This window comes from Pteropus medius, unplaced genomic scaffold (genome assembly GCF_902729225.1).
Source record: "Pteropus medius unplaced genomic scaffold, Ma_sr-lr_union100, whole genome shotgun sequence".
Lineage (NCBI taxonomy): Eukaryota > Metazoa > Chordata > Mammalia > Chiroptera > Pteropodidae > Pteropus > Pteropus medius.
Window position 1 is genome coordinate 49,496,821 of NW_024349800.1, and position 23,643 is coordinate 49,520,463.

General features: G+C 41.8%; 1 protein-coding gene across 1 annotated transcript; it reads left to right on the forward strand.

The window, feature by feature from the left end:
* The first annotated feature begins 1,367 nt into the window (after positions 1-1,367).
* GTF3C2 (general transcription factor IIIC subunit 2) lies at positions 1,368-22,578 on the forward strand. Its single transcript, XM_039887556.1, has 19 exons — positions 1,368-1,668; positions 9,116-9,386; positions 9,545-9,866; positions 10,452-10,737; positions 12,792-12,886; positions 13,246-13,323; positions 13,469-13,567; positions 14,664-14,891; positions 15,073-15,184; positions 15,401-15,509; positions 16,581-16,606; positions 16,792-16,921; positions 18,516-18,660; positions 18,762-18,923; positions 19,116-19,203; positions 19,469-19,597; positions 19,899-20,051; positions 20,200-20,307; positions 20,604-22,578. Exons 2-19 carry the CDS (start codon positions 9,140-9,142, stop codon positions 20,820-20,822), a joined length of 2,736 nt encoding a protein of 911 aa, XP_039743490.1. The 5' UTR covers positions 1,368-1,668; positions 9,116-9,139; the 3' UTR covers positions 20,823-22,578.
* Positions 22,579-23,643: the final 1,065 nt, after the last annotated feature.

The following is a 23,643-nucleotide window of genomic DNA, read 5'->3' on the forward strand; positions in this document are numbered from 1 at the left end:
TGCATATGCATATAAATACATAAAATATCTTGGACCTGTAACAGGAGACACTGCTCGTGTACATGTGGTCTGGGAGGCTGGAGACAGGTGGAAGAGAGTCTTCACTTTACACCCTTATCTTGAATTTTGAGCCACGTGAATGTCTTATTACAAAAATAAATACAATTATTAATATAAAAAGATTTTGCAATAGTTCAAGATAGCCTAATCTGAGGCAACAGGAATGGAGAGGAGACAGTTCTTTTCATAACAGAAGTAAATGTTTGAAAGTGAGAGCTGTCCATCAGACGGGCATTTAAGATATGATGTATTGGGGAACCGAATCCTCAATTTTGCGCTCTCACAAAGGAGTTGTTCCTAAACCACAGCACAGCCTTAACTTGTTTTTAGGTCACTAAAGGGGAGGGGGGCGGGGGGGGGGGAGCAGAGATGGGAGTCTCTCTTTATTCCAGCTTAGAAATCCTACTTCAGCTCTTCCCATGCTTTTCTTAAATGTTTTGTGTAAACGAAAGGAATTTAATGAGTAGAGATTATTTGGGAAGAAAAGGGTTTGCACCCTTCAGTTCATCATTCATACATCCTGGACACTCCACTAGATTTGTGGAGACATGTGAAATTTATATGGCTTTAAATGCTTCAGGAAAGGGTAGAAATTTATTCTCTCATCCCACCTCCCAGTGAGGAAGTGGGGCAAAGCCTATGACTGGCTGGGGATCGAAACTCTAGGTACTCAGTGCAGTGTCCCCATACCAGTTTTCTCCTGCTCTTTCTCTCTGTCTCTGTCCATTCCCAAATCCACTTTTCATTGTGTTTCCCAACGCGTCCATCCTTGACTTCACTAGTGTGTCTGTGGGGGCCAGGGGGGGGAAGTGCCCCTGAGCAGCAGAAGGCAGTTGTCCTTTTGAGCCCCCAGCAAGGATGCCTTTGTCTCCCAGCCTCCGTCTTAGGCTCAAACGGCGCCAAACTTGCAGGTTAAGATTCACATCCAGGACATGGCTCCATAGTGTAGCGGTCTGCTTTACACGCAGAAGGTTCTGGGTTCCCACCCCAGTGGAGCCACAGTCTATGGTCTACAGCCATGCCACCTTGAACAAGTCCCATGTCTCCGAAGCTAAGCAGGGTAGGTCCTGGTTAGTACTTGGATGGGAGACCACCTAGGAAGACCAGGTGCTGTAGGCATAGGAAAAAAAAAAAAATCACGTCTGGCCTGGCCTTTACGGCCATAGTCCCGGTAGTCTCCAAGGACAGCCAGTATTCAGCGCTTGGGAGCAACTGCACCGTGGAGGATAGCATAGAGGCCTCGTGGGAACCCTCAGGCTAGCGACGACCGTCACCGCGCAGGCGTCAATCTTCCTTTCTTGACACTGCAATTCCTGTAAGGCCATTCAGCGTCCCCTGCTCCGCTGAAGCCCAGGAGCTTCGCCCGCTCTGAAAGGGTTGGGGAGCTCTCCCCGCACTGCATCATGGACTACATAGTCTAACAGAAAACGCCTTTGGGCACAAACTCCCAACCAAGCTCACGTGTTTACCTTTGCACTGGCTGCGGCGGCAGGGCGGGGGCAAAGGGAGAGCATCTATGAAGAGTAGCTATCAGATTTCGTCATAAAACCGCGACCAGACGGGCGGCGCCATCTTCGAACTTGGACTTCCGGAAGGACTTTGGTGAGGGTGAGTGTACCGCAGCGGGGTGTGCGGGGGCGCCTCACGATTATTTCTCCCCCTCCTCCTTTTTCTGTAGCACTAAGATATTAGGAGTGAACTCCCGGCTCCGCTATTCCCTCTCTGCACGAAATCGCGACCTCCAGCCCCTGCGCTGCTACAGAAACCATCATCCTCCCCACTTTCTTCCCCACGGTGGCAAGCGTGCGTCCCCCATCTCTGCTAACAACGGGTCTTGCCTCCTCCCCCCACGCGGTGTCCATAACGCGGCATCCTGTGTTCTTGCCTCGGTGCCTCCTACTTTACACTCCATCGACTCTGAGCGTACAGTAGTCCTCAGCCTTAGACAACTCAGGGCTCACCTCGGCACCGGCTAGTGGTGAAAGCTGCCCCCACGCCCAGAAGTGAGGGAGGGCAGGTGGTCACTCCTCTAATAGTGGAGGTTCAGTCTCCTCATTCTGCTATGTCGTAGCCTCTTCCTCACTGAGACTTTTCTAACCCTGGGGGTTGTGCCCCGCGCGCTGCAACCCCATTGGCGTAGCTAAGGGCCAGTTAAGTTTCCCTGTTTGGTCTTTTTATCACATAGCAAGTTGGCAGCCTGCTGGGGAAGCCAGAGGTGACGACTTCAACTCCACCCCTGATAACTCACTTTGTTAGAGTGGCGTAGGGTATAGCCAAGCCTCTTCGCCCCTGCGGCATATTGTTACACAAACTTAAGTCATTCCTGTGCCATCGTCACTTTTTGCCACCCATTCTTATCAACTGTACAATTATTTTCTTAGTAGTTTTCTTTGATTTATTTTTAAAATGTAAGTGCTTTAATCTCTAAGCAATATAGATGAAACCATCGGCGTCATGGGCTTGTTACAGTTTTTTAAACAAGTTAAAATAAAAACAGTTGTCAAAATTGTTCATTTTTGTACCATGAAAATCATTTTGCATACCACCAGTTGTACCATAGGAACACTTTGGGAAACAGTTTATTGGAAACAGTGTGTTTAAAGTAACTCCTTATTTGAGGAACATCTAATTATTTCCCTTGGCTGAGGTCAGACTGGCAGCCTGGAACAGCATGGGACCCAGACAAGTCGAGGTGCAAATATATAATTTTATAAACTCTATTATAAATTTACTGAACATCCTTCCTTTACTGTGTCCAAAATTTGTATTGTGAAATCATAAATGGAAATTAACCATCATATGGTGCTGTTGCTTTCAGCTACAGGTAAGATTCAAAACTAGAAGAATAATAGAAGAAAATAAAATAGGATATGTTTATATCAGTAGGGTAGAAAATGCCTTTTTAAGACACAAAACAAGCCATAAAGGAGAAGATTGAGAAATTTAATTCATTTAACTTCAGTTTCAGAAGAACATTATGAACAAAGTTTAAAAAAGGTAGATACAGAGAAACTATTTGCAACACAATTAACTCAACAGATCAGTAAGGAAAAGATCAATTTGCGCTATAGAAATACAGGCAAAGTATATGCACAGGTAGTTCATAAAAGACATATAAATGTCCAACATATAAATTAACTTCAATTATTATCAGGTCAGTGAAAATACAATAAAGAAGAATTCTTTCTCCCATCAAACTGGCAAAAATTGAAGATTGGCGAGGGTGGTAAAATAGCTACTGCAATGCAGTTAGTGGGAATATAAATTGGTTTCGCTTGGTAAACTGTTTGGTAATATCTATTAAATTTAGATAGGTGCATACCCTTCAACCCAGCACACTAATTCCACTTCAGATGCTCATTCTAGAAAAATAATTTCTCATTAATGAAGACATCCGTACTGGAATACACATTGCAGTATTATTTGTAATAGTATAACCCGATTATCTTTAAATGGGGAATAGCTAAATAAGCTATAATTCTATGCAACAGCATATAGTAACTAAGAATGAGATAGATGTATGCATACTGATATGGGAAATCTTTAAGACATACATAGAAGTTATCTTAGCTGATCTCCATTTAACTTCTTTGTGTTAACTGATGTTCCCCATTTCCTTTATAAAGCATACAGACCGATGCCCATGGCACACAATGCTCAAAATCATGTAGGCTTTTCTCCTTTAGGCCTAGTCACTCTACTCCCACTAGTAGAGTTGAATACTTACCAAGACTCATTGTATTGATTCCTGAATTTGTGTCAGTTGGTTTTTCATTATATTTATATATTGTGTTATATATTTAAATTTTAAAGGAATTTGAGTATGATTTATTGTCTGTATTAAAACTAAGCTGAAATATAGAAGATAAACAGGTGTTTTATTGTTATTCTTTATATTCTACACATTTATAATTATTTTGTATCAACTAAAATTTTTATTAAAACAATTCTAAAACAGAAAAGCAAACTAAGTTGAATGCTTTGGAAACATAAAAGAGATGAGTTTGCAAACAAGCGAAAGAGCTACCAAATAGGTGTCATTGAAATAACTGTAAAAGACTGAGGAACATTTATAAAAATTTAGAAGGTTACTGCACTTAAATTGCTTCTCAAAAGAGACTTTCAAGAAAAGAGTGGTAAGTCATCTCAGAGCTCCTTGCTGCTGAGAGGTCAAGTTAAACGAGACTGTCAATTGGATTGACTAACAGTAATTAATGACTTTAGCTTCAGTGATGAGTTGGGGGCAATATGCTAGTTAGGATGAAGCAGAGTAATTAAAATGTAAGGGCAGACAACTCTTTCAAAGGTTTAACTGTGAGAAGAAAGAGGAGGATATTAGTTGGAGGAGGAATATAGGTTGAAGGATAATTGTGTGTTAAGATGAGAATTATAAACATTTAAAGGCTGTTTGGAAGGAACCAATGGAAAGGAAAGGATAAATACCTCCAGTTTCCTTAGGAGGTGTCGGGGAATGGGTCTAGAACACAAGTGCAAGGTTTGGCCTTAGAAAGTAGACAAGGGAAGGGTTCAGATGCAGAGAGTGTTAGGTTACTTGACAAGAAATTGAAGTATTTCCCATCTACTAGCTTTGGTTTTTGTTTCAGAAATCACAAAGTCATCTGCTGAGAACCAGGGGATAAGACACTGGAGTAGAGAGAAAGTGTGATTGCTAGCGCTTGGCAGCTTAGATGCACACATGGAGAAGACAGATGATTTGGTTCATCCAGGACTTGAATTTTGCCAGGAGTATGGAACAAAAAGACAAGAAAGGAAGTTCATAATAAGAAGAATCTGATGAAAATAAAGGAATCCAAGCTAGATTGGATGTGATCTCTCCATAGGGAGAAGTTGGAGAGATCAATGGATAGAGTGGCTTGATATGGTTGAAGAGTAGATATAGTGATAGTAGTTGAGCAGTCTGGCTGTAATGATGGGAGGTTGTGATCAGATAGTGGATGTTTTAGTGATTTTGGAGGTTAAAAGGTTTTATGTGATGACAAAGTCCAGGGTGTGACAGTGTAGTGATTAGCAGTGCTTCAGCTCAATGTTATGAGCTTCAAAGGAACAAGGTTTTTACAGGAGGGGAAGGACTGTTGGTCAAGAAGTGGCATTGTAGAGGAATTGAGAAAACACTGACTCCATTTTCTACCCTGGGGTAAATGAGATGCGAGAGAATGAGCAGCCTCCTCTCAAGAGCCTGGAAAGCTAGAAATTTCATTTCCTGGAAATTTACCATCCAAGATTCTGAATATGATTTAGGTCTTGCCAATCAGATGTGCTCTTGAAGAACTCAAATTTGGACTTGAATTTAGAGAGGAGAGAGGCAGGCCAGAGGGTATGCATTTTGCTGGTGCAGATTGTGGCCGTGGTATTTTTCTGGATCTGGGAGCCAGAGAATGGTCTTCTGATTATTGCAGAGACAACCTGTTTATGGAGCCATCAGCTGTAGCAGGGGCTTCTTGATTCAGCAGGTGGCTCCCCACCATGGCATAGGAGAGGCCATGTGGTTCTTGAATCAGCAGCTATAACTCCTCAATTTGACAAGCACTTATTCCTAAAATGTCCCCCACACCCACATCTCCTAATGATCCTCTGTGCAGGTGATTCTCAAACTTGAATATGCATCAGAATCCCCTGAAGGCCTGGCTCCATCCCAGAGTTTCTGATTCAGTAGATCTGGGGTAGGATTTCCAATTGTTGCTGAGGCTGCCAGTTCTTGGACCACACTTTGAGTCCCACTGATGTAAATCATTTAATACCCTTTAATTATTAAGTCTCTTTTAGCTTGAACTGACTTGAGAGGATTGTGTTCTATGCAACTGAACCTTGACCAATATAGAAGGCAATATTCACATCTTCTCTGTCCGTACCTACTTGATCTGTCAATGATTAAAGGAAGTAGTTTTTGAATTTCCTGAAGATTTTGCTTTATGTGTTTTGATGCTATGTTGTTTGATATCTAAAGTTTCATGGCATTTATGTTTTATGTCTTTTATATGATTTGAAGTTTGGTTTTTTTTTTCTCCCCTCTTTAATTCCCCCCCACACGCTCATGGCATGCACCTGAGAAACCTGGGGTATGGTCCGTGGCTCCACCTGGGGCGCGAACCCAGGACCTTCTGCGTGTAAAGCAGACGTGCTAACCACTACACTGTGGAGCCACTACCTAATTTGAAGTTTTGTTCATTATAAAGTACTTCCTTTTTGTTCCATTTAATACTCTTTCCCCTGAATTCAACTTTGCCATTACCATCAAAACTTTTCTTTTTGCTTACATTTGCCTGGTATATTTTAATTCTTTTTACTTTCAGCTTTTTGAGTTCCTTTGGTTTAGACATCTCTTAAAAAGCATGTAGTTGTTTGGCTTTTTAAATCAATCTGAATCTTTATTCTTTCTTTTTTATTATTTATTATTATTTATGCCTATAGCACCTGGTCTTCCTAGGTGGTCTCCCATACAAGTACTAACCAGGACGCTGCTTAGCTTCCGAGATCAGACATCGGGCTTGTTTAGGGTGGCATGGCCGTAGACCATGGACCGTGGCTCCAATGGGGCATGAACCCAGGACCTTCTGCATGTAAAGCAGACGTGCTAACTGCTACACTATGGAACCACGTCCTTTATTCTTTCTTTTCATAGATGAATTCATCTGATATATGTTTATTATACTAAATGTTTTATCTTGTTTCCATCATCTGTGTGTGTGTGTTTCCTTATTAATCTTTTATTGTGTGGTCTTTCAAAAAATTCCTCTGGTTCTTATGGCCTACTGCATATTTTGGAAGCAATATAGTATACTGTTTTTAGTTGTATTAAACATATAAATAGTATTAATAAACTTACATTTTTTAATTTACCAGCCTTAGAAGCAAAATTAGGATACTTCTTTTGTCTTGGTCCACTACAACCAGAACACTGTTATTTTTACACTGGGGGCCTTTAAAATTTTTAAGTTAGAATCTGTTTTATAGCTGTGGTTATCATGGTTGTTTAAACTCAATTGCCGTTATCACTAAGGTAAATACTTACTGCCAGTCTTTATACCACAACTTCTCCATTAGAAAGTTCTTTATATTGATTTATTTTTAATTGGCTAAAGTAGGTCTTCAAGTGGATTATTTTTAAGGAATATGCATAAATTTTGTAATTCCTAATTGCTTTTACATGAATGACATCCCAGTTAAGTAAAGAATTCTCTTGATTGTTTTAATGTTTCTTTATCTTCTGGAATCAATTGTTTTTGAGAACTCTGAGGCTAACCTGATTTTTCCTCCCTTTGTAGAAGAAATTTAGTATGTTCATTAAGTTATTTCTTCATCTGGATGATTCTTTGTTGATTTTTGTTTCCCATTGACACTGTAAGCTCTTTGGATCTATAGACCGAGGTCTTCTTTCATTTCAGGATAGTATTCTATTTTTTATTTCAGGAAATTTTCTTTTGTTCAATTTTTGTAGTTTTTTTTTCTGTTACCATTTTTCTTCTCTCTTCTTTAAGAGTATCAGTTATTCATATGTTGGCTTCCCATTTTCTTTATTCCATCCATATCATCTCACTAATCACTTTTATCTCTTTGCAACCTGTGTGCATTTTCTGAAACCCATCCTTCATATCATTCATTTCCTTTTCAGCAGTATAATTTCAACATTTTGCATCTCTGATTTTCATTTCTATAATTTTATTCTTTTTCTCAGTTTCTTATGACTGCCAGCACATTTTTTACTTTGCCATTGTTTTATCTTTTCTTTGATCTCTTGTTTTTTGAATCACACAGACTCTGTCTTTTTTGAAAATATAGAAGCTTTTGTTGGAAATTTTCTTCTGTTTTCTGGAGACTTTCTTTGAAAGGGTGCATTTCTTTCTTTCTTTTTCTTTTTTTTTTCATTTGTTTGTGTCTTGTATTCTTTCTGTAGTATCTATGCATAGATCCCATTTGGATCCTTTTTGTTTATTACTAATTTTGAATGGAGTAGTTCTGTCATGACTTGCTATTTACCAAAGAACAATGTAGGTAAATTCTCACTGACCTATATTTACCTTGACATTGTTGTATTCTATCTTTAGTATATGATTTTTATGTTGTATCCTTAGCACCTGAGTCAGAGGGTTGGCTGTTGTTACAGTTTATAATCTGCTTAGATTGTAGCTTCTTTAAGAGAGATAGTTGGGAACTTTAATTTGTATGATATTTCTTAAGGAGTTTGTATTACCACACATCGCCACTGATGCTGATGATTTCTTTATCCTCAAGACATAGAAAGACCTGTTGGAGGATCCCTCCAGGGATTTGGGCTATTTTTTCCCCTTTGTCACAGACAAGCAGGTTATTTGACCAGAAAATTATGCCCTTGCACAGTTCTATGTTGCTTAGGTTTTTGGTTTGGTAATTAATGTTTTGTTTATCTCTGTCCATTTACTTTGGTCCATGATTGCACAACTAATTTCCTGGGTTCAAAGAAAATGAAGATTCGTGACTATGTTTAGTCTATTCTTCAATGTGGAAAAGGTCTCTTAACATAGTAGAATGTTCCTTATTGGCCCAAAGCCTACCACCTCCCCCATCTAGGTGAAAAATTAATGGCATGGCACTAGAGAACTGTTTTACTTATTTTTGAATAAATCTGTTCCTTGACTAATATTCACAAAGATATATGTTAGCTCTAGGCATTCATTGCAGTATCCTTGCAAGAAAACTTATGAGCTTTAAATTAAATAATGTAAATAAAGCACTTAGTATGTGCTTGGCACATAGTATGCGTTTAATAAATGGTAGCTTTATTATTATTTATTATCAGTTCCACTAGCATGTAAATTCCATAAGGGCAGGGACTTTGTCTGTCTTGCTTATTTATTATATTACCAGTTTCTAGAACAGTGCCTGACATATGGAAGATGTTTAGTAATTATTGTTGAATGAATGAATGAATGAATGATCAAGGAGCTTAGGTTGCTAGTTAGGAAGGGTGGGGGTGATGGGAGGAAATACAGGAAAATAGAAAACTGAGCCAATGCAAGTAGCTTTTGCCTTCTACTCATTTGTATGTCTCTGTATGCAGGGGCTGCCATTTTAGCGGGTGCTGATGGATACCTGCGGGGTCGGCTGTGTTGCCCTGGGGGAGGCCGGCCCCGTGGGGAACATGACTGTAGTAGACTCTCCTGGACAAGAGGTGCTAAACCAGCTTGATGGCAAGACCTCTTCAGAAACAACCAGTACGGAGACTTCTGTAGAGATGTCTTTACCCACACCTTTGTCTGGATTTGAGGATTCTCTTGATGAGAGGAAGTTCCTTCCAGAGCAGGAAAGCTTCTCCAGACTGGAACAGCAAGGTATGTACCTTGTTCTTTCATCTGTTTCTCTCCCCATGCTTAGCTTAAGATGAAAGTGAGCAGGTTGAGCTCACAGGACCTTACAGGGCATGGTGTAGTCTACTCCAAAGAGGTTTGAGCTCTGGTCCCATCTCACAGACCCATATTCTTTTCTACAGATCTTTCTTCAGAGATGTCAAAGATCTCAAAGCCTAAGGCCTCAAAGCCTGGCCGGAAGAGAGGTGGTAGGACACGGAAAGGCCCAAAAAGGCCCCAACAACCTAATCCTCCATCAGCTCCTCTGGTTCCTGGTCTCTTAGATCAATCCAACCCTCTATCCACTCCCATGCCTAAGAAACGAGGTCGTAAGTCCAAGGCAGAGCTGCTGCTGCTGAAGTTGTCAAAAGGCCTAGATCAGCCAGAGTCTCCACCTCCAAAGAGGCCCCCCGAGGACTTTGAGACCCCGCCTGGGGAACGACCCCGCCGAAGGGCTGCCCAAGTGTAAGGATTGTTGGGAACAGCTTGGTGGAGGGGGTTTGGGATGAAGGGATCAGGGTGGGGCAGATGTTGGAGTAATGAGAAGTCTATGATGAGGCATCAGGTAAGTGGGGATGGTGTCTGGGTTTTGGAGACTTGAACATTCTTCTTGCTCTGGCCGCAACAGCTTTTTTCTGTTGCTAACTTTGTCTAGGAGGTTTCTTTCTGTACCTCGTATCCTATCACATTTTTCACAATTTCCCCCCAGGTCTTCATTGTAATTTTACCACCCAATATATATAAGTATATTTGTGCCCTTCCATTCTTTTCCTTTGCCCTCCATGATTTTTGACTGTGGTAGAGTGAAAAGTGCTATGGACTTAGAGTCAGAAGACTTGGGTTTAGATGCCACATATGTTATCTTGGACAAACCAGTTAACTTTCCTGGATTTCTGTTGTTTCATCTATCAGAAGGGAAGGGGAAATTAATAGCTGCTTCACAGGATTGCTGGGAGGATCCAGTGAGATAAGAATCAGCCAAGTGTCTGGAAAAGTGGGCTCTTAGTTAAGTGTTTGTGAGTATGGCTCTGACTCTGCCCCATCCCGCAGGGCACTTCTGTATCTTCAGGAACTGGCTGAAGAGCTCTCAACAGCCCTGCCTACTCCAGTATCCTGTCCTGAGAGCCCCAAGGTGAGCAGCCCCACCAAACCAAAGAAAACTCGGCAACAGGCAACCTGTCAAGGTGGAGAAGAAGAGGATGACACTGCACGGGATGAAGACTTTGTTCTCCAGGTTGAGGCTGAAGATGGAGAAGAAAGTGAAGCCCCAAGTGAGAGCTCATCTGACCCTGAGCCTGCCATGCCCCGAAGCACCCCACGAGGATCCACTTCAGCGGTAATCTGAATGGACAAGAAAGAAGATGGGGAAATAGTAGGATTATTAGGAGTGTCAGCAGGGTGCCCAGGAGGAAAGCTTTGGCCTAGTAACAGTGAGGGCCAAAAGAGGTAAAAGAAGAAAAGCACAACTTCAAATACAGTTGAAATTGCAGGGGCTGAGGGTATAAGTAAACAAGATTATTCATTTGTATACTGAGTATCTACTCTGTGCTAGGACACACAAATGTGGATTAGACAGGAGTCCTGCCTCTCAAAGTTCAGTGTGCTAAGTGCTAGACTAGGAGTGAACAAAATGCTCTGGGCATATAGAGGAGGGCTGATTAACTGCTTAGGCTTCACAGAGGAATGGTATTTTAGCTAGGTCTTTTCTTTCCTTTTTTAAAAATAATTTTTTAATTTTTCAATTATAGTTGGCATACAATATTATATTAGATTTAGGTGTACAGCATAGTTATCAGACATTTATATAACTTATGAAGTGATCATCCCGACAGGTATAGTACCCATCTTATACTATACATAGTTATTGCAGTATTATTGACTAAATTCCTTATGCCATACTTTGCATCCCCATGACTATTTTGTAATTACCAATTTGTACTTCTTAATCTTTTTTCCTTTTTCACCCACCCCCAAGCTAGGTCTTAAAAGGTGAATGAAAGTTTGCCATAGAGATTGGTTTTCCCAGGAATTGGTTATGGCTGCAGCATAGGGCTGGGTGTAAAGTGGTGGGGAGATTACACTAGAGAGGATGAAAGGACTAAGACTGGTAAGAGCCAACAAAGGTGTCTGTTTGTTTGTTTAACTGTGGTAAAAAATATATAACAAAACGTACCATCTAAAAAATGTACAGTTTAGTAGCATTTAGTGCCTTCACAGTGTTGTCAACCATCATCGCTATCCATTTCCAAGACTTTTTCATCATCCCAAATAGAAACTCTATACAACAAAGTAGAAAAATAACATGGTCAGTTAAGAAAATAGATCAGTTTGCAGTTGACAATTAAAAGACAGTTTCAGTGATCCAGATGAGAGATCGTGAGGGCCTGAATCAAGCAGTGAAGGAGGAGGGGTGGAGGGTGCAGATTCAAGAGGCATATAAGAGAATTAATAGCACTTGGAAGTTGAAGGAAAAGAAGGCATGGGAGTTTCCAGTTCAGATGGTGCTCTCATGCACTGGTCTTGGGAACACAGGAGGAGTGGGGGATGCCGGAAGGGTGAAGGTCGACAGGGCCGGCGATGAGCTCACTTTCTGACATATTGAGTTGGGGGAGCCTGCGGGCCATCGCCATTCTAGGGATACCTGGTTGCTAGTCATACACAAAGGACCAGTGCCTTACTTGTCTCAAGTGCAACACTGAGGAGCAGCAGATTCCTCAGAAATCAAGATAAATATTTTGATGCAACATTTAAAAAAATCAAAATTCAACAAATCTATAATGAACAAAATATCAAAATTTTAAATAAAGACAGGAACTGTATTACTGATTTTTCCTTTTGCCTCATACTCTAGTATGGCTCAATGCCACCCTATAGGTCTAGAGTTTATAGAAAAGTTGATACTGAATAAGTTAGAATTTTCTAAGATGTAAACTTGATAATCAGGTGTAATGATGGTGATCAAAGCCATGGGATGTGGGATGAGATGACCAACAATATGTATATAGAGGGTTGCAAAAAAGTCAGGGGGGCTCTGGGCTATACCATCATCAGTCAAACCTATGAGAGGAAGGAGAGCCCGCGAAGGAATATTAGAGAGGTGGGAGGAATAAGGAGAGACTCCATAGGACAAGAGTTGTAAGAAGTCAATGGGAATCTGTTGAATCAAGTGCATGCAGATGATCAGAAGATAGATAAAGGTTTTGCAGTTTTGATGGAGAGGAGTAGGAGCAGAAGGTAGAGAAGTCATTATATTGGTTGAAACAAATCTTTTAAGATTGTGGGCAGAGGTTAGAGAGGAAGTAGTACCAAGAAAAGTAAAAGATGTCTCCTAGGGACTTTCTCCAGCCTATAAAATTCTCACCTTTACACTTTCTTCAATTTGATCCTCAGAAGCAGAAGCCACACTGCCGGGGAGTGGCTCCCAATGGCTTACCAAATCACATCATGGCTCCTGTTTGGAAGTGCCTCCATCTCACCAAGGACCTGTGAGACTTGGGAAATGGGGATGGGATGAAAAGCTGGTGGTGGAGGCAAAGGGTAATCTAGAAGTGGGGCCATGGGAAAGAGGGCAGAACAGTGAAGACATTCATAGGCAGGAGCTCTGGATATGTGCTGTCCAATATCGTAGCTACTAGCTTCACATGGCCCTTTAATTTTAAATTAATTAAAATTAAATAAACTCAAAAGTCTAGTTTCTCAGTCGCCCTAGCCATATTTCTAGTGTCCAGCTAGCAGCTAGTATATTGGACAGATAATAGATCACCTCCATCATCACAGAAACTTTTTTTGGACAACACTGCTCTAGAATTTCTCTCCTCCTTCATTAACACTTCTGTTCCCCCAGCCGAGAACAGAAGCATTCATACTGGGAGTTTGCAGAATGGATTCCGTTAGCCTGGAAGTGGCACTTGTTATCTGAACTGTAAGTTGAAGAGACATCTTTGAAGCCTAGAGGGGGTGACACCACTGATGTGGAAGGGTGACAGAGGGCTCTTGATTTGTGATGAATATCCTGGAATGGATGAAACTCCCAAGTTCAGGCTGTTGTTCCCTTTGCTTTCCCCTAGTGAGGCAGCTCCCTACTTGCCCCAGGAGGAGAAGTCTCCACTGTTTTCTGTACACCGGGAAGGACTTCCTGAAGATGGCACACTCTACCGAATAAACAGGTGAAGATTACATCAAAAGAGATTTTACATTTCTTTTTCTGATTCTAGGAGATATAAATAAGAAAAATGCATGTTGAAAGGGGTAACAGATTGGCCCAGTTCTTCCCCTGATGCTGGTCCACTTGGTCCCAAGGGTAAGAGTCCTGGCTAGACCTGGTCAGTCCCCTCTACTTTTCAGTGCTCATTGCTGCTGGCCAGACAAGGAAGCTAGGGAGATTGGGAGTTAAACCTGTTTACAAGGTCACATCTACTCAGAACATTCTCTGAGAGACTGGCCCTATAGAGAGCACTATAGTAAACAGAATGCACACCCTATCATCTCTGAAGGTGAGCTAGAGCGAGACTGACTTGGGGAAGGAAAGGAGGAAAATACAAATGGTGGCTAGGACTGTTGTCGACTGTGCTTGATATTCTGGCCCCTGCTTAAGCCAGTTCATACTAGCTCCCCATGGAGCTCCCATTCTGTCCTTATTACCATTTGTTTTAAGGCTTAATTTTTTTTAGAGCAGTTTAGGTTCACGGGAAAATTGAGAGGAAGGTACAGAGATTTCCCGTATACCACTAGCCCCTATACTTGTATAACCTACCCTACTATCAGCATCCCTGACTAGAATGGTACATTACAATTGATGAACATACATTGATATATCATAATCACTCAAAGTCCATACGCTAGGGTTCATTTTTGGTGTATATTCTATGGGCTCAGACAAATATTTAATGACATGTATTCATCATTATAGTATCACACAGAATATTTTCATTGCCCTAAAAATTCTCTGTGCTCCACCTATTTATCCCTCCTCCCCAAACCTGTCACTGATCTTTTTACTATCTCCAGAGTTTTGCCTTTTCCAGAATGTCGTGTAGTTGGAATACAGTATGTAACCTTTTCATATGGACTTCTTTCATTTAGTGATATGCATTTAAGGTTCTCCCATACCTTTTCATGGCTTGATATCAAGCTTATTTCTTTTTAGTGCCAAATAATATTCCATTGTCTGGATGTATCACGGTTTATTTATCCATTCACCTATGAAGTTTTTGTTATCTTTTATTAACTCCTTTCTTTATTCCATGTTTGACTTTCCTCTAGATTTAGCTCGATCACAGCACACCCAGAGCGCTGGGATGTGTCCTTCTTCACAGGGGGACCTCTCTGGGCTCTGGACTGGTGCCCAGTGCCAGAGGGGGCAGCAGCTTCACAGTATGTGGCCCTTTTCTCCAGCCCTGATATGAATGAGACACACCCACTGAGCCAACTTCATTCGGGCCCTGGGTTGCTTCAGCTCTGGGGCCTTGGGACCTTGCAGCAAGAAAGCTGGTGAGGTGGGGCTGGGACACTGCCATGGGAGGGTGGTTGAGGAGGAGAGAAAGATGGGGCTGGGCAGGAATGGGGATAAGTGCGAAGGGCTTGGTTTGGCTTGAGATGAGAGGACCACAGGCTCTGGCAGCCCTAGGCCTCTCCTTCCTACCCATTCTCCCCACATGCTTTCTCTCCTCAGTCCTGGCAACAGGGCCCACTTTGTCTATGGCATTGCTTGTGACCACGGCTGCATCTGGGACCTCAAGTTCTGCCCCAGTGGAGCATGGGAACTTCCAGGCACCCCTCGGAAGGTACCTCCAAGTTGATTGCGGGATGGCCCTAGGACTCAGAACCAGGACAAAGTGGCCCTGGGTGTTCCCAGAATTGGAGGAAAGGAGGTTGGAGAGGGGTGGATGGATCTTTTTCCAGCAATCCCATATCATATTTTCAGAGACCAGAACCTCAAAAGTTTTCTGAGAGAAGCCTGAGACAACAAGCCTCAGCGCAGGTCTGGTCTCACCCTCTAGGCTCCTCTCCTGCCTCGACTGGGTCTCTTGGCTCTCGCCTGCTCAGACGGGAAGGTGCTGCTGTTCAGTCTGCCCCATCCTGAGGCCCTCCAGGCTCAGCAGCCCCCAGGTGAGTAGCACAGCAAGGAGAATGGGGCTGCTGTAGCTGTGACCAGAGCTTAGTAGAGCCTGTCCCATCTCCCCTGAAACTCCTCGAGGCCCAGTTTTTCTAGTACAAAGCCTTATTCAGTCATAGCTCCCATTCTGACTTCTCACATTTTGTTCTTGATCTCTCTCTTTAGCAGCCTATGAGTGGTGCTCTCTTTTGTAAATTTATAACTGCACTCTTTCGACACATTACCTTTATCTCTCCCTCGTCTCTATTCTCCTGTGCTCTCAGGCTTCCCCCATCTTATTGCTAGTTAATTGGACGTGTGAAGAGCTGCTAAAGGCTGAGGCTGACGGATGGGGCTTGTCTCTAGTCCTGTCTTCAGCCTCTCCTGCCCTCACCTCCACACATGCACAGAAACACGGTCTTTGTTGTGAAGAGAGGGAGAGAATATAGAGCTGAAGATGAGCAACAGGCAGCTCTTATTTGTTTAATTTATTTGCTTTTCAACTATACTGAGTGTGGAGGAGGGCATCCAGGTTTGAACTCTGAGAAATCCCGCATTTCGTGGTCTGGTGGAGAAGTGCGTTGAGGAGGGAATGGGAGGTGAGGAAGTGAAGACAGAACGCGCAGACAGTATTTCCGGAAGTGTGGCTGTAAAGGGGATCACATAACTGAGGGTGGTGGCTGGAAGTAAAGGAAGGATTTTATTTGTTTGGTTGGGTTAAATAGGAGACAGTAGAGCATGTTTACATGCGAATATGAGAATGAGCCCCTAGGGAGAGAGAAAGTGAATAATGCAGGAGAAAGGAAGGGTAACCAAAGAGTAAAGTTCTGAAAAAGGTGAGAGATGATGAGGAGAGAGCAGAGGGAGGGATTAGCCATTCTGATAGGAGGAAGGATACTGTTAGGTATAACAGGAGTCTAAAAGAAGATAGGGCAGAGAAAGGTTCATACATTTGGTGGTAGAAAGATAGAAGTGTAAGGGGAGGTCATTATTGAAAGGGCGGAGTGCTGATCTAAGAGCAAGGCTGATTAGAACCTCAGTCCACTGGATCCAGAGTGTCAGTTACTGCTCTTTTTCCTTCACAGATGCAATGAAACCCGCCATCTATAAGGTGAGTGAGGAACCTGCTGTCTTAGCCGAGGCTCCATCTTCTAGAACCTCCTTTACTGATTCTGTAGTGTGTCTCCTTCTAACTCTGAAAAATCTCTCCATCCTGCTGGATTAAACACTGATTTGAGTCTTAGTTCCAAACAGTAAGTATCCCTAACCCTAGTCCCGTCTCTTCTGTCTCTGCAGGTACAATGTGTGGCAACTCTTCAGGTGGGGTCTATGCAAGCTTCAGACCCCTCTGAGTGTGGTCAGTGCCTTAGCCTGGCCTGGATGCCCACTCGGCCCCACCACCACCTGGCTGCTGGATACTATAATGGTAAAAAACAAAACAAAACGTAAGGAGCTATTGCTCTTTAAGCTTTGATACATGCTTGTTTTGGGTCGCTGTTTCTTTCTTGATTTAGTGTTGGGCATTGCATAATTATAAATATTCAAGCAATGTAAAAAAATAGAAAGAAAAAAGTCACTAGAATGTTTTTACTCAGAAAAATAATTGAGTAGACGAACATAATTTCATGCAGTTCTCTATGCATATATAAAGGTAACAAGATAGAGAGAGAAGTAATTCTATAAAAACGGGATCATACTCTATAAGCTGTTTTAAAATAAAAGATATTGTATTTAATTAAACTTTAATTTTACAGATGAAAAAGACAAGTGAAACTGAAAGAGTAAGCTCCCAAAAATGTTCCTTTATCACAGAGACATTAGTTCTTTAAAGATACTTTTAAGATTAAAAAAGAACCAAAAAGATTATAAATAATACTAAGTAGCTGGAGTTATTAAGTGGTTGTTGTTTTCTAATGACAAGTTCATTTTTAGACATCGCCGATAGACTTTATTCTCCTGAGTTAAGGAAATTAGCACTCATATTTCTTCTTATCATCCCTCCCACCATCTTCTAATTCTGTTTCTTTTGGTGATTTTAGTCTAACATTGTCAAGGTACATGATACTTGATGCTGTTTTGCTATCTTAATCCCAAAGTCATTTAATCTTAATTTTATATTGAAATAATTGCAAGTCTCTACCAGTCCTTTTATCTGTCTCCTCCATTGCTGGATTATTTATATTGCTTAGCTGTAATTTACTGTCAGTATGTTCTTTTTTTCAAGAAAAGTTCATAGGTGCTACATTTCCTGAGTTTATGTATAAAAGAAGTTGTAGCTACACATATTTCCCTAAAACTTTATTTATTAAATTCTTATTGTTCTTTAATTCATTTTTTATTTTTATCAAAGTTATACTTTTGATTAATTCCTCCTTTGCCAGCCTGGTTAGGGATCAACTTGTTTTGGGTCAGCTGAGTTAGTTTCTATTTGTCCATTTGTTTTCTGTTCCTTTACATTTTGTTGCTTTGGGCTCCTTGCTTGTTCTTTGTCTTAGAGCAGAGTTGGCAAACATTTCTGTAAAGGTCCAGATAGTGATTATGTTGTGTGGGCTGTTTGGCCATTGTCAGATCTATTCAACTCTGCCATTGTAAAGTGAAAGCAGCCATAGACATTAGGTAAACAAATGAGTGTGGCTGTGTTCCAATCAAACTGCATTTGTAAAAATAGGCCAGCAGACTATTTTTGGCCCCTGGGCTGTAGTTTACCAAATCTGTCCTAGAGGATTTATGTTTTTTAAAAATCTCTTTACTTTCATTTAATAGAGAATAGAGGCTACTGGGGACATTCAACTTACCCTTTAACTACAGGTCCCAGACTAAGCTATCGCTTTTTTGTGGCTGAGAATTAGAACTAAAAATATCAGGTTTAATTTTTAAACTACAGAGAAATGTTGGTTACTAATCGTGACCCCTATATCCTTTCATAAAGGATCAAATCTGAGGGTAGAAGACAGAGAAAGAAATAAGAGTGAGGAAGAGAGAACCTGCCTTAATACCTACACATTCTGTTCCTACCTCAGGCATGGTGGTTTTCTGGAACCTTCCTACTAACTCGCCACTGCAGCGGATACGACTCTCTGATGGCTCCTTGAAGCTCTACCCCTTCCAGTGTTTCCTAGCCCATGACCAGGCTGTGCGTACCCTCCAGTGGTGCAAAGCCAACAGGTTGGAGCAGGAGAGCTGTGGAGGTGGGAAGTAAAGCTGGGGTAGGCTGACTCTTCCAGACTTTTCAGATTTGATCTTCTCCGTCTTCCATCTTTCCACAGTCATTTCATAGTCTCTGCAGGGAGCGACCGGAAAATCAAATTCTGGGATCTTCGACGACCTTATGAACCAATAAACTCAATCAAGCGCTTCTTGAGTACAGAGCTGGCCTGGCTGCTCCCCTACAATGGTGTCACTGTGGCTCAGGACAACTGTTATGCCTCGTACGGCAGGATGGACATAGGAAGAGCTCTGGGGATATGCCCTAAGGGTTGGGGTGCAAAGTGTGCCAGATTGTTGTGAGGAGAGGAGAGTCAGGGATTGTTTCACTGAGGTTGAATTCTAGAAGGAAGTGGGGAGAAGAAATGAATCTAATCTTAGAAAAAGGAAGGTTTTACTTTCTCTTTCTCTTATAGTTATGGACTCTGCGGGATTCATTACATTGATGCTGGTTACCTTGGTTTTAAGGCCTACTTCACTGCTCCTCGAAAAGGCACCGTCTGGGTGAGCCCCTCTCTACAAAATCTTCATTACACAGGAAAAGAATTCCTTTACTCACTTAGTGGTGGTTAGGAAAACACAGTAGTTTTGGAGCAAAGAAGATAGGTTTGTAGTAACTTTATCATCAAAGATATGGGTTATGATAAACTCATTTTTTGTTTGTGTGTGTGTCTCTCCCCACCTGAGACTTCAGTTATTACCAGTTCATAGAACTGAATGAATGGATGAATGGATGAATGAATGAAAGAGATGTGTTTCTTCCTATTAGAGTCTTTCAGGATCTGACTGGCTTGGGACAATAGCCGCAGGAGATATATCCGGGGAGCTCATTGCAGCTATATTGCCTGATATGGCACTGAACCCAATAAATGTCAAGCGACCTGTAGAGCGAAGATTCGTACGTATATGACTATTTAATGGCAGCACCATCTGATGGGTCCTAATCCACGTGACTTCCCAAATTAGTACTACAAATTAGTAGTAGAGTACAAATTAGTCTCCCAGCCCTGATATTAACCCAGAAGTCTTAGCACAAAGTTGCATGTAATCTTCTCTACTCTAGTGCATCTGAACATATGTTTAAACATATTACTTTCTTCCATCTTTAAGAGTCTCCTGCCTAAAACTAATTTTCTCTCTTTTTTAATTTTATTCTGTCTTCAGTATTATGGAACCTAATCTCATGGTCTCCTTTCTAGCCTATATATAAAGCAGATCTGATGCCATATCAGGATAGTCCTGAAGGTCAAGGCCACTCTTCTGCTTCATCTGGGGCCCCCAACCCTCCAAAGGCTCGAACTTATGCTGAAACTGTCAACCATCACTACTTGCTCTTTCAAGACACAGATTTGGTAAATTGAGACTGGGAGAGTGGGTATGGCATTAGAAAAGGTAGAAAACTTTAGTCCTTGTATAGTAGGGGATCCCAAGGAGTTCCAGCACAAAGATGCAAAACTAAGAAGCTGCTCGCTTTCCTTCTCCTGTTACAAACCTCCCCAGGGATCGTTCCACGACCTGCTCCATAGAGAACCAATGCTACGCATGCAGGAGGGAGAGGGGCACTCGCAGCTCTGCCTGGACAGGCTGCAGCTGGAGGCTATTCATAAGGTAAGAATCTTAGGTCTCGTCTTCTCCTTACTTCACTCTCATTTTCTTCCAGCTCTGGGTCTGTGATCAGTGAAATGGCAACAGAGTTAGCTAAGGAGGGAAAATAGCTCTGGCAGGCTCATCTTCAAGAGCACGATAGATGTACCTCATTCATTGTCTTCTCATTCCTACTTGTCTCACCCCATCATGATGCTCTCCTTTCGGATTGTGGCTCATGTTGTTTGCTCTTACACCTAGGACTCACTCGAAAGCACCAACTATGAGCATCGTTCTTTTGTTTTCTATTCTCTTCACAGGTACGATTTAGCCCAAACCTGGACTCCTATGGATGGCTGGTATCTGGGGGACAGTCGGGGCTGGTTCGGATCCATTTTCTCCGTGGACTCACCTCCCCACTGGGCCATCGTATGCAACTTGAAAGCCGAGCTCACTTCAATGCTATGTTCCAGCCATCCTCCCCTACTAAAGAGCCTGGCTTCTCTCCAACCAGCCATTGCCTTCTGCCCAGTCCCTAATTGTGATCCACATGGGACCCTTGGAATGAAGTCTGCCAAGAACAAATGGCCCCCATGCACAGGCCATAGGAACTGGGGCCTTCCTGGACAGTGATGCTGCCAGGCCTGGACCTTTAGATTTGCCTCTCCAGGACTCCTTAGGTACCTCTCCTTCCACAAACTTCTCTTGTCATCACAATCCCCCTTCCACAGACTTCTCTTATCATCATAGCCCCCTGCGGGCAGGGGGGCTCACCCTCCTCAACTCTCAAGGTTCCTCAGCCTAAAACTATGGCTCACAAGAAACACTCAGGCCTGACGTACACTTGGGAGTCAAATTGCTCATATTGAGCATATTGTGAAGTGGGTAAAGCTAAGTAAAGGTACTGGGTGTTTTTGAGACCATATGTGAGTGGGTGTTTGGAGAACTGGAAAGGGTATCTGCATGAAGACCCCCGTCTGACTATATTCCAGGATCCAATATGACTGCCTTCCTAGCTTCCTCTTTATAGTAACCAACACACAGGCCCATGACAGGGCGATAGTAATTTATTGGACTGAAGCTGCTTATAATAGTTATTTAAGGAACAGCACAAACACCCTACCAATAGAACAGTGGCTCAGATCTTACTTGCTCCTGCTTTTGAAATATTCCCAATCACTGGTCATCTGACCCTACTTGAACACTCGTAGACAGTCAGGTTTTAAAATATCTTTCTTTATATCAAGTCAGAGAGTATACCTCTATAAATTTTACCATGGGTATTAGGAAATCAAGTCATTCTTCCCTGTAAGTATTTAAAAATAGCTATCATGTGTTTCCCAAGACATCTTCTCTAGATTAAATATCTTCAGTTACCTTAACCATTCTTTTATACGTCATGATTTTTGATACTTCATGATACTGTCACATTGTTGACTTATTAAACATGTTTAGCTACTTTATTTCAACTATATAGGAAGTGTTTAGAGCCCAAGTACAGTAATATACAGTAAGTGCTCAACATCATCTATAGGTTCTGCAACTTTGAAATAATGTATAATGAAACCAGTTTTCCCATAGGCTAATTGATATAAACAAGAGTTAAGTTCCTATGGCATCTCATCAACATTATAATGAAACAACGTTGAATGAGATGATGTTATTCGAGGACCTGCTAAATTATAGCTCATTTGTTAGAGTCCTCTTGTGGGATGCTGCAGACTCATCATGACTGCAATACTGCCTCCTAAGCTAAGATGTACCCCAGCAATGGGAAGTAGGCAAATCATAGTCTTGGAATGTATAGGAGTACAATCTGAGATTTGGGGTAAGTAGATGACCTCAGAAACGATCATAAAGAAGAATATATAGCCAGCTGCTATTGAAGGAAGTGGAGATTAGTTTAGTGCCTACCTGGAACAAAGCCCTTTGGCGCTCTAGACTGGCCAAATAAATATCTGGGAACAGCTTTCTGCCTCTTAAGTGTAGGGAATTTATCATATGTCAGAAAATATCCTTTAAGAAAGAAATCAAGTACCTCAGTTCCATTCCTGTACAGAAGAGGAAATGGACCTGGAGACAACCCAGACCATTAGTAGCAGAGGGACCACAACCCACGTCAGTAAAAAGGAGTCAAATGTTGCACCATCCTATTGTGATCCAGCTCAGATTATGCCAGTTGTTTTTGAGTTGACTGGTAGAGAAGTGCCTTCTGTTGCAGAGAAGTTTTGCTCATTCTACACAGTAGGCCCTTGACACTGCATTATGAAATCCTACTTTCAGTGGCAAAAAAAAGATGGCACTTGGGGACCACACAGTTGCGTCTGTAGATTGGTGCTGGGCAGCCCTGTTCCTGCTGCTGAGTCTCAGCCCTAGTCATGACTGCCAAAAGAAAATCCAGAAGATGCCTTCAGCCCTTGCTCTTATTTCCTACCATAACCCTTTCTTTCCCAAGCCACTCCCCTTCTAACCTTCCCTCCCAGTATATCCACTTTATGCTATCTATGGGTTCCTGCGCTTTTCTTCCTTTGTACCTTTTCTGACACTATCCCCTCCTCTTACGAGTGTCCTTTTCCAGCTAAATCCTATTCATCCTTCGAGGTCCTAGCTCAAATTTCACTTTTACCAAGGAGCTTCCCAGATTACTCCAGTAAAAATTATTCTCCCTCTCATGTTCCCAAGAGGGAAGGAAAGAAAGAGAATAAACAAGTGTTTATTAAGCACTTGATCTATTTCAGGTACTTTGCATATATTAATCATATGAGGTAGGTATTACCCCGTTCTACATGGTAAAGATAAGATTCTGAGAGGTTAATCAGTCTGAATAAGATCACATAACTACTAAGTAATGGTGCTGGGATTGGAACTTAGTTTTGACTTCAGAATACAACTTTCCAACCTGCCACATTTGGCCTTATATTTACTAGTGTAAATCCACTCCTCCAGCACGATGTTTTGCATATAGGAGCCTTTAGTCAAAAATTCTCTTGCTTCTGGTATTTCTTCAGTATCTGTGACAGGGTTCTACCTGCCTTAGTAATAGAAATTGAGTAAATTCGGGCTGGAGTTAGCCAGGTAGAGAACCTGAGAGATATGGCTGCCTGCTGAAGTGGGGTCCCTGGATATAATTAAGCAAAGGATATCAGGCTGACAATCCACTGCCAGGGATTTTGTAGGAGTTTCCACCACCCTAGAAAGGATGTTGCACTATACTCAAAATTTTAGAATGTTAGAGCTGGAAAGGGTAATTAAGAAGTCACTTAATCTATTGGTTTACAAACACTTTTAGTCGCGGGTCCCCTTTTTAAAAAGTAGTTATTTCTAGAAGTACTTTTTTTTTTTTTTTTTTTGAAATGAGGT

Bases quoted from the DNA above. Each gene is read 5' to 3' on its own strand.
- GTF3C2 (XM_039887556.1), top strand. From the start codon at position 9,140: ATGGATACCTGCGGGGTCGGCTGTGTTGCCCTGGGGGAGGCCGGCCCC. The intron at 10,738-12,791 runs GTAATCTGAATG...TTTGATCCTCAG, and splicing joins CACGAGGATCCACTTCAGCG to AAGCAGAAGCCACACTGCCG. The intron at 16,607-16,791 runs GTGAGTGAGGAA...CTGTCTCTGCAG, and splicing joins TGAAACCCGCCATCTATAAG to GTACAATGTGTGGCAACTCT.